The 10,817-nt window shown below is 44.7% G+C and overlaps 1 protein-coding gene across 5 annotated transcripts in view; it reads left to right on the top strand.

Annotated features, from left to right (window-relative positions):
• Positions 1 to 2,574: 2,574 nt before the first annotated feature.
• The window catches only part of arhgap12b (Rho GTPase activating protein 12b), a 56,894-nt gene continuing 48,651 nt past the window's right edge, over positions 2,575 to 10,817 (top strand). For 2 of the 5 annotated variants that reach the window (XM_028005157.1, XM_028005154.1), the window contains exons 1-2: positions 2,575 to 2,749; positions 7,979 to 8,733. In XM_028005157.1, the coding sequence (XP_027860958.1) occupies positions 8,056 to 8,733 (678 nt within the window). In that variant the 5' untranslated portion in view covers positions 2,575 to 2,749; positions 7,979 to 8,055. Of the gene's footprint in view, positions 2,750 to 2,857; positions 2,983 to 7,978; positions 8,734 to 10,817 lie in introns of those variants that run through there. The other 3 variants (XM_028005159.1, XM_028005158.1, XM_028005156.1) reach the window with 3 other exon arrangements.

The following is a 10,817-nucleotide window of genomic DNA, read 5'->3' as shown; positions in this document are numbered from 1 at the left end:
CAGTTTGGGTTAGTTGGGTGAAATTCGACACTCTTCTGTGTTCTGACAAGCCAGTGATGGCAAACACATTTAAATACAATTTTTCGGGATGGATAAAGCAGGGAAACATTAGGCTCTTGATAATGCTCCCAACTCATCTCCGGCTGAAAGTTAACACCCACTGCCTTGCTCTGTGATTTATTAGCAGCTTAAGGGACATTTCTCTGGATATTCCCAAGAGTGTAAATATTTGAGGGAAAAAAATCTGTTAAAATACATTATTAATATGATATTCACTGCAGTTTCGTGTAAGTAAACTGACTGAAGCTGTAGGTCTGTCACTGTATTTGACGTAATATATACAATACAGACCAAAAGTTTGGACACACCTTCTAATTCAATGGGTTTTCTTTATTTTCATGACTATTTATTAGGCAATAAATCCCACTTATTAACCTGACAGGACACACCTATGAAGTGAAAACCATTTCAGGTGACGACCTCTTGAAGCTCATCAAGAAAATGCAGAGTGTGTGCAAAGCAGTAATCACAGCTAAAGGTTGCTACTTTGAAGAATCTAGAATATAAGGGCTATTTTCAGTTGTTTTACACTTTTTTGTTTAGTTCATATTTCCACATGTGTTATTCATAGTTTTGATGCCTTCAGTGAGAATCTACAATGACAATAGTCATGAAAATAAAGGAAACTCATTGGATTAAAAGTTGTGTCCAAACTTTTGATCTGTACTGTATATATATATATGTCTTCACTTAACAGCAGCTGAATGAAACAATGTATAAAAAGAATCAATTTTCCCAGATTTTGTTTTTCTTTTCTAAACATAATAAATTGCAGTCTGGAGAAACTCAATATTTGTGGAATTATTTCCTGCTTCCGGGGGAGAACGTACGTATTTAAATGATGATATTGCATTCCATGGATTCCATATTTTCATTCTGGAAAGCAAGAATTGGCGGAATCCCATTGGTGCTTCCATCTGTCATGTCCTCCTCACACCGACAAGCTGCGCTTTTCCCTGCTGTGGCGCTTTTTTTTTTTTGACAAACATTCCTACATTATCCTGAAATCCTGTCCACTTGTTCTTTGTCCTGAGGCTGATGTCTGTGTGTCTGTAGTCTGGGTGAGTGTTTTTCCACTGAAGGCCTGCTGTGCTCTTGGATCATGCCAGCATTAAATCATTCATGATCCTGCTCGGATGGTGAAACTACCCGCTGTGTCTGCCAAAGACAAGTCAGCGCCGACGGGAGGGGCCGCGGGGAAACTTTACACGTTTAAGAGCTGAAGAATGTGAACGTTAAGCCCGGGATTTTATGTGTTGTGATCAATCGCTGAAGACGCGACGGGATTGAAAGGAAATGTCAAATGCTCTCCAGCCGGAGCAGAGAAAGCCCCGGAGCTTCTGCGGAGCTGGAAAACCACCGGGCTGTGCTGGAGGTGTCGAACCGGGAGGCGCGCCGGCCACGGGGCTCCGGATGCGCTCCATCAGCGCTGACAGACAGACGAGAGGGCGGGGTGTGAGAGACAGCCCGGTGTCTGCTGAGCGGAGACCGCAGCTGAAGCAAGCTGCTGAGCAAAGCTCCAATTATATCCGCCAGGGGCTCCAAAATAAAAGCAGGGAACTTGGATGAATTTTGTAGTTAATTTAAGCTTTAGAAACCTAAAGGCCTAAGAACATTTATTTATGTTTATATATTGAATTGCTTTAATTAATGTTAAAGCATAATGAACAACTGTCTGAGTGCTGCCATTTTTTCAATGCATTGATGTTTCCAAAGAAATATATGTCAAATGGGAAATGTTTTATTTTTCATTGTTGTTTTGTGTGTGGGTGTAGATAACCAATACATAAACATCTAAAAAAATAAATATCACAAACTCACCTCTCAACACAAAATGTTATTGGATATATCAAATGACTTAGATATATCATTTTGCATGCCTAAAGTGTAACACATTCTATTAATATGTGAATTGTAGGTATCTTGAAAATATTACAAAGCAGTGGCATTACATGTTTGTAGCAAAAAGTTCTGTATTCCAAATTGGAAACATATGCAACATTTATTTATTTTTTAACCCATGATGCCTCCCAGGACACGCTGCCTTTGGCAGAGAGCCAGATCTCCCCCAGTGATTATAGATCATTTGTTTCATATTTAGCTAGTCAACATTAGGAGTGGTTCCCCCAGGAAGGTGGAGGTGGGGGCTTATGGGAGGGGGCATAGCCACCCCGGAAAAATCCTGTGTACACCACTGGTCATCTTCTTCAATCAAGATATAAATATGTAACACAATAAATAAATATAAAAGATAAAATTTAAAAAATATCCCAAAATATGTGTGTATATATTTTTTTTTATTACTATTTTTGCCACCCTAAAAGTTTTTGCTGGCCTGGTCAGGCCGCCACCGAACACTAGACGCAGAATTTAGATTACGCAATAACACTATTCATAAAGATTAACCCACTCACTAAATATGAAATAAAAGAAACAAAAAAGGAAATCGATGAACCTTTTATTCTAACAGCGCTGACCGGATGTGGCCGCTGTTGTCTCCCTAAACTTGACGTCCAGCAGAGAGGCGGGGGATTGCGAACCGAGCGGCCGACTGGAGGGCTGCTGCTGCGGGCTCTGTCGGGGTAACACACGCGAGGTAGCAGGGCTCCGGGAAACTTCTCCTGCTCTCCTTCAGCGGTGGCTAACGGAGCACAGAGGCCGACACCGAAGCAGCTCGTTCCGGGGAGAGGTGAGTGCAGTGCGGTTCGGTTCGGTTCGGTTCTACGTGACGTTCTGGCCCGGTGAGAGGCTATTGGCTTCTAACGGAGTTACTTTGTTGCTATGCACGCTGTTGCAGAGCTGGGGGCTCCCAGTGAACCTGCAGTGCTTTTTGTCCGCAGCGGAGCAACACTGTGGAAATCTTCAGGGCAGTAAGTATCCTTCTGAAGAGGGAGCGGTTCGGCCAGCGTCACTTTTCTAACGGTAAAAGTTGTGCCAGGTGGCGTAATTAAGCATAGCAGGTGATGTCCGCATCCTTCTGTTTTGGCGCACACCTCCCTAATTGTTAGGCTCGTTTCCTCCCGCTGGTTCAGGTGGTGTTGGTTTTGGTGGGGAGAGTGGGGGGTCTCTGTCCCGGTTCCTGGGAAGCTGTGGTGATGGTGACTGGGGATTCTTTGTTGTCAACGAACAAGGATTAAACTCCTTTGTGTTGGCTTTCTGCAGCCTGTTTGAGGCAGGGAAGGAATGGACCCTGCCCCCCATCTAAACGCCCCTGGGCAACTCATCCACCCCCCCCCCCCCCCCTTAACACCCCACCGCCCCCTAAAAATAACTGATTAAATAAATAAAATCACGCCAGCGTGCTTGTTTGCAGGCTTTAACAGTTCTGCAGTGGTTTTAATAAGCCGCAGAGGCTGCAGCATGTTGGAGTGGATGCTGGGTCACATCTGTTTTGAATGAAGCGCAGGGACAAAGGCAGTCAGTCTCTGTGTGTTTTGCTGCTGAGGTAGTCGACCTGCAGATGTGTGTTGACAAAAAGCCTGTTCTCTCTAATGTGAGATTTTTTCCCCCCATGCCTTTCACTCTGGATTTCCCAGTAAGGCTTCTAGTGAAGTGCTTTTGTATCTGTGCCTTTAAAGCAGTGAGGAGGAGAGACGTCGATGTGGTGGTGTGAGCGCTGACTGTGAACAGGGTGAGAGTTGGAACGACTGTGTCCTTGGAGTTGAAAGTTTTCACACTGCTGGTTGCGCTTTTAAGCTTTTCACGAGAAAACCACACATTAACTTGGCGTAGAAAAGTAAGACTTTCAGCTGCTTCCATTCACTGCCACTATGTCTTGGAAATTGCCTTATATCTTTAAAAAGTTGGTTTCAAAAATTGCTGAAAATGTCCATCGTATGGTTCCTGTCGGCTGATATTAGTCATTTTTTAACATATCGTATTGGTCCCATAGAACTGATATTTATTTTTATCTTGTAGCCGTTTGTTTCTGGTCAGGGATTTGTTTTCCCAAAGACGTTGAAACTGTAGCGAACCATATCGATAAATATCGTTAGCGGGTCATAACAACGACATCAATATCAGATATTGATATCAGCCCAAACATTTGTATTGGTGCATCCCAGTTCCTGTGGTTTAATGTCCTATTTAATGAGATACCAGAGAGCGTTTCTAAAAGCTCAAAACATACTTACCCAGTACTGCCCCCCACCCCCACCTGTTACCTTACACTGGTCGCAAGGAGACTACACTTATGATAAATAATTCTTAGGGGTGCAGCACCCATACATCAGCCGGCCAATAAATCGGCACCGATTTCCAATAGGCCTTATGTTTTCAGCGTATTCAGGCCTGTCACGATGACAAACTGTCCAGAAAGTTATCGCGATAAACGATAATATTGTTGTTGTGAGTTTCCAAGTTGTACAGCAAGAACACCTTCCACTGAGCTCAATGAACTTTAGATTCTAATGAACATTTAACACTGGAACTGGCAGACATTTAAAATATCCAAAATACATAAACAAAACAACAGAAAAGAGAAAAACAATTTACTGAGCTCGTTTCAATTTATTATGATTTATTGCTCACTGGGACACGAGCAATAAAGTGTATCGCGTTTTAGCTTCAGCCGATTGAGCATTTCTCGAATGTCGCTCTGGAAGACCGCAGGTTTCAGAACCGCAGCGGGTTTCCTGGATGTTAACGTCCGAACAGGCAGACTCGCCCGTTTTCTACATGCTTTCAAATCTCCGCTGATCAACAAGTCGGCTGGCACGCCGCCGGGCGACTTTCACCGCTGTGTTGACACCACACAGCGCCGGGAATCTGTTTCTGCTGGAGGTTTACTCACCCGGGACGTCTGGCAGAGCGCTCACACCGCAGAGCAGCTGGAAGGACCAACTGAGCTGTCAGGGTTTTTTTTAAATTATTATTTGTTGTTTGCAGTAGTGTGTGTGTGTGTGTGCGTGTGCGTGTATGTGTGTGTGTGGTGAAACAGTAGTAAGTCGTTGCAGTGGGATTGTTGGCCCCTGCCAAGGTGGGAAATGTCATGCTTGAACTTGAGCCAGTTTTGGTTCCTGAGCTTTCACTGGGTTTCATTTCCCACCGTCCCTCCTGAGCTCCTGGATCCAGCTCACCGTCGGTGGGTCGGGTTCATCCATGGCAGCGCTGCTGGATGGACGCTGCCTCTGAGTTTCCATGTTCATCTAAAGGTAGTGGTGTCCAGACTTTTTGAGGGCACAAATTTTTACAAATTTATTTAAGTATAAATGGAAAAAAAAAATAGTGTTTTTTTTTTTTCATATTTACCAGCTAAATAAACAATAAACTCAGCACAGAATGTTTTCATGAAATAAACAAAGATCTCTGTGGACCAGAGATCTGTAAATGATTGTGGATTTTAAACAAAAAAAAAGGCTCTTGCAGATTTTTTAAATTAAAAAACAAAACACAATAGCAGACCGTGGCTTTTAGTTTTGTGTGTGTGTGTATATTTGGCAACAAGAACAGGATATGGTTCAGTCTTGCTTTATTTGTTAAATGTACTAAATGGGCATGCCAAGTATGGAACTAAATACCGGCTGTTAATTTTGGCCCAGTTTGATGTAGATCTTTGCTGATAAGGAAGTTCAGAGTGTTGCCTTGATTCTTTCACAGATTTTTGAGAAATCCTTTAATCACCGTGGCAACCATTCACCTTTGCAAAACACCTGGGTGAACCTAGCTCCGCCTTCAAGAAGAAGCTCCTCCTCTAAGCTGCAGGTTCCAAGCTTCAGAGCTTCCGCCTTACGCAACTCCTCAACTCGGCTCCTTCAGACTAGCCAGCAGCAATTGGCAAACGCCTGGTGAAACTGCGCATCTGTTGAGCTCATTACTGGAGCTACTTCTCAGTGATACGTGGCAAAAACGTTGTCAAAGGGTTAATAGAGGAGCCATGTCGTGATGACTTCTTGAAGGCGGAGTTTCAGAAAAAGCAGGAGCTTCTTAAAGAGATCCAATTTCAGGGCGCTAAATTCCGAAGTCAAATTTATTTTAAGTCGTATTTGATATATTATAGCAATTTTATAACAACTAAAATTAATATAGTTATTTGACTGTGCTGTAAAATGGCACTATGTAAACTTAATACTGGCCCTAAATTCTTGATGGAAGCATCTAAATCGACCTTTACCCCTCGGTGTGGACACCTCTCCTGAGCTGTAAATCTGCTCAGGGTGTGGAGCTGTCACTCCGTCCTCTTTCCTCTTATAGATTCAGCAGCAGGTTCTCACGCCTCACTAAAAGCACCTGCTCTCCACCAGCAGTGCTGCGGCTGCTATTTCTGGGAGGATGAGAGGGAATTCGTAAAGAGGGGGGATCCACTGCTCGACACCCTCCGTATTTATTTAGGCTAGCAGATGAAGGGATACTCTCTGACAGGCGGATTGATGATGGGCCCCGTCCCAAAGCAAACTCTGGAGGAAAGGAGAGGGGCCACAGCTGCCTCTGCCACCTGACTCACACTCTGACTGTGATACAGCAGGACGGTTTTAAAGGCCCCTGACTGAGTCTCCACTGTGAGTAACGATGTCAGATCTGGGATGGAATAAGAAGACCAGTGTTGTTCTTGCAGGATTGGTTGTGTGAGGTCTTGTTGTCATCACCTTTAGCTGCAGACCAGGGTCCTTAATGGTCATATGGGTAACCATAGCAATCAGAGCCCAGTGGTTTATGAGGATCAGGAGGAGTCACCCCGCAGCGCTCTTTATTGACTCACCATTCATGCACGGCAGGCCATCGTATCACAGTGTCAGTGTGCTGCAGCAGCACTTTGTGGTTGTGGTATTAAGGGTGACTATTAAGCCGGGGAGTAGAAACCAAGACCCCGGAGGTTTGTGGTTGGTGGTGAGGAAAGAGGTGAAGGAGTGACCGCAACGATGAAAAGTAATCCTAGGAGTTGATGCATAAAGTGTAAGAATGTATAGTTCTAGTAAATAAGGCCTTAGTGGAGCAGTAGGACAAGTTCATTACCTTAAACATTATTCCATAACAACTGGCATAAAGAGGGCTAGTAGCATCCAGGTGCTAGTGGTTAAATTAGCTTGTCAACAGGAAATGAAACCACTTCAAAAGTGCAAGAAACTTTCACTGTTATCTGCTCTAGTGCAGCAAACAATGCAAAGGTGGACAGACATCAGGAATGACCTTTTTAGAAGTAATATCTTTTTATCAAGTTTTTTCTACTAATCTACAAATAAAGAAAAAGATGAAGTTAAAATGCCATAAACGTCATCTGGAGTTCGGCTCTTGTGATGTTTGGAGAAAAAACCACCACCAGCTCCGTTCTAGACATGCCGGTTTTGATTTTTGTTTTCCTGTCTGAAACATCAGTAAATATAGCGTGAACGTTGGTAAGTTGATAACAGTGGGGTGACCATTGTTAACCGCACATGTGCAGACCAATGAAAAAGCCTGCCTGTCTGCACCAGTACAGTACACTTAAATACACCAACAACTTCACAAGCTTGTCAAACATGTAAAAACAAAACAACTTTAATTTATTCAGCAGGTGCCATTAGGAATATACAGTAAGAGCCAATGCAAAATAAATAATAACCTGAAACTGACAATAAACTGGAACAAACTTTCTTTCAAATGATTCAGAAAGGGCAATTAGTAATTCTAAATGTAATGTGAAATAAATAATAAAACTGAACAGATCTGCTCTTATGGATTGGGAACATTGACACCTGATGTAGAATTTCCTTTTTCAATATCGGGAACGATACAGATATCAATATCGGTTCGGTGCGTCTCTACTTAATATGAAACACGTGACTGTGACAGGGGACAGTGTAGTTTTCGTATTTGGCATTCTGGAAACGATGGAGAATGTAGTTTATTTTTACAATAACTGCGTGGTTGCCCTCTCAATTCTGTGTCGCGATATCCCGCTGAGACATAACCTCCACTTCCTGTCTGGTCTTGTCTCCTGCAGTGTTCAGTGAAACATGAGGAGCTGCCCGGGCCGCTGAGCAGCTGAGGGTGGGAGTCGAAGCGCGTGCTCCAGCAGTCATGGCGGACAGAGAGGGGCTTCCCATCGCCCCGGGCCAGGTCTACGTCGAGGTGGAGTATGACTACGAGTACAAGGCCAAGGACAAGATGGTGGCCATCCACCAGGGGGAATGTTACATGTTGGTGAAGAAGACCAACGAGGACTGGTGGCAGGTGAAGAAGGAGGAAGGTGCAAAAGCCTTCTATGTTCCGGCGCAGTACGTCAGGGAGGTGCGACGGGCGCTGATGCCGCCGCAGAAGCCCGCCCTGAGGGCCAAGCCCACCGTTCTGGACATCTGTAGGGAATCCAACGAGAACCTCAACAGGCCTCAGCCAGAAATGTCCAGCTTCGGCCGCCCATCGCCCTCCTCCACCCCGTCGCCGTCCTCAGACCGCGTCACGCCGCCCGTTCTCCCCAAGGACGCCAACCAGAACCTGGGGAGTCCACACCACTGCAAGCTGGTGGCAGAGCTGGTTCTCCTCCACAACAACAACAACCACCACCACAGCAACAACTCGTCGTTGCCACGGACACGGGCCGACTCGCCTCCACTCAAAGCGGGAAACGGCGACAGCAAAAGTCCGGACAGCGACAAGAGCTCGGCTGCAAGCGAGGCGCCGGGAGAAGGGTCCGTCAAACAGCGCAATGACTCGGAGTCTGGAGACGAGCTTAGCAGCAGCTCAACAGAACACATGCAGGTAGGAAACAGGTGTGAATGGTTATCTCTGGGTTTGTTTGGGGGTCTTAGGGAAATAATTTAGGGAATTGTGCCTGTCTCAAACGTCAAATTGGTACTAATTAACTCGGTAGCAGAGCACTGTCTCTGCTGGTTCTCACACAAACACTGCTGAGGTTTTTGAGATCCCTTCACATCTTCTTACATTTTACCCAGTTTATTTCTTCTCTTCCTCTTTGTTATCTCAGCTAGCAGCTCTTGTCCCAGTCAGGTTCGGCCCTTTCAGTTGAGATTCCAGATGGTTTCCTCACATTTTTCTGCAAAAACACACTCCTTCATTACCCCTTTCACCACTCAACTACAAAACAGTCAGTCCACGGCTAAACAGACTTGAGGTAAAAATACCAGGAAGGTGATGATTGAAATGATCTTGTTGGCTGTGAGGCATCATTTGACTGGCTCCAGACGAAATGAGTTTTCTGATGGAGGATAGCTTTGAACATGAAATCTAAATGTGCTGTTCTCTTCTCATTAGGAATGAGAAGATCCTTTAACCATGTCTTTGCATTTGATCTAAACTATTCCATTGTATCTCTGGCTGTTTAATTGATGTTGTCCCGTCTTTTCCAGCATTTGACCAGTTTTCTTACTGAATTGTCATGTATTAGGCTCCAAAATTCATCTTTTGCATCTTGACTGAGGACAAACATGTTTCATGGTGTGGGTGGTGTTTTCAGGATAATGTAGAGTGTCCGTTTTCTGCTAATCATAGAGTTTTGCATTACAGTTGTCTCTCTTCTGACCCTCTCAGGGTAAAGGATGCTAAATACAAATGCATGGCACCTTTCTCAGATTTTAATTTCTTTTCTAAAACACGTATTATTTTACTTAATCAGGCTCAATTTCCTTTACTTTGGAGATCTTCAATCGGCGGATACTTACATGAGAAACCAATCTTATACACTAATCTTATCTACCGCCTCAAAAGTAAAAAAATACACATATGAGATATGAATGCATCTCCAATGCACAGTAATAAAATAAACTGTCAAACACAGCTGAAGGTGAGTTGTGTTGCTGTTATACTGTTGGTACAAGGGTGATGGCGTCACCACAGCCATGGCTGGTGCTTAAAGGCAGAGATTCTCTGCAAGGTGTCTGCAGGAACTGAGACTTTCCTAATTCTTTCCCAGTGAAAGTGTTGAACTAAATCAGATCGCCTCACTCCTCCATGGTTTCCTTCTCATCTCTCCGAGTCTGGAGAACGGTAAGAGGGTCGGCAGGAGCTGTGGTTGGTCCCCCTTCGTCTGCTGCATAGGTAGATCAAAGCACATGACCTTGACATGGTGGGAGTCTGAGCAGCGCCGCCTTCGCAAACGGTTTGCACACTGTGGTCGTATCCAGGCAGGGGCAGCTTGTTTGAACGCTCCAAAAGCTGCTTGTGTTCTTTGTTCCACGCACTGCTGCAGCAGCCTCCTCCACCACGGAGCGAACAAAGAGGCTGGCTTGAATAGAAACTAGGTCAAATCTGCCGAGGATCCCGCGTAACCCCCAGTCATCCCTCCCCTACCCTCCTGCCATGGGGTCCACTGTGTGAGTATGAGCATGTGGAAGCGTGAACGCCATGAAGTAAGAAAACGTGACAATGGCAGCACAGTTTACAGCTCCAGAACCTCCAGTGTTATGATGGCTGAACAATTTGTGGGTCAAGTCTGGGACTCATGTCAAAGGGTCCAATCTGGGTGAGGAAAGACTTTGTCGCTGCTGGTCTTTGAGAAACTTTAGGAATTTATTTCATGCTTGTCAAATCAGAGACCAAAATAAGCACACATTTCGCTCCACTCACATTAACATGGGTAGCTCTTTCAATATTTGTTTAACCATCTTTTTATAGTCAGGGTGCAGTAGAAGGGGCAGGGTGTATATAAAGCGGACAGCTGACAGCTTTCAGCCACAACTCCCCGTCGACTTCAGCACAGTTTGGGGTTAAAGGGGCGTTTGGAACCCACTCCCACTCTCTTTTGGTTGCTTTGTGATGTTCTGTTAGGGCATTCTGTTTGGCCTGTTGCCAGGCAAGTGAATGACTCAGTGGATGCATTTCTTTCA

Source organism: Xiphophorus couchianus, chromosome 21 (genome assembly GCF_001444195.1).
Source record: "Xiphophorus couchianus chromosome 21, X_couchianus-1.0, whole genome shotgun sequence".
Taxonomy (NCBI): Eukaryota; Metazoa; Chordata; class Actinopteri; order Cyprinodontiformes; family Poeciliidae; genus Xiphophorus; species Xiphophorus couchianus.
The sequence above is the reverse complement of the archived record's forward strand: the minus strand, read 5'-3'. Positions and strand labels throughout refer to the sequence as shown.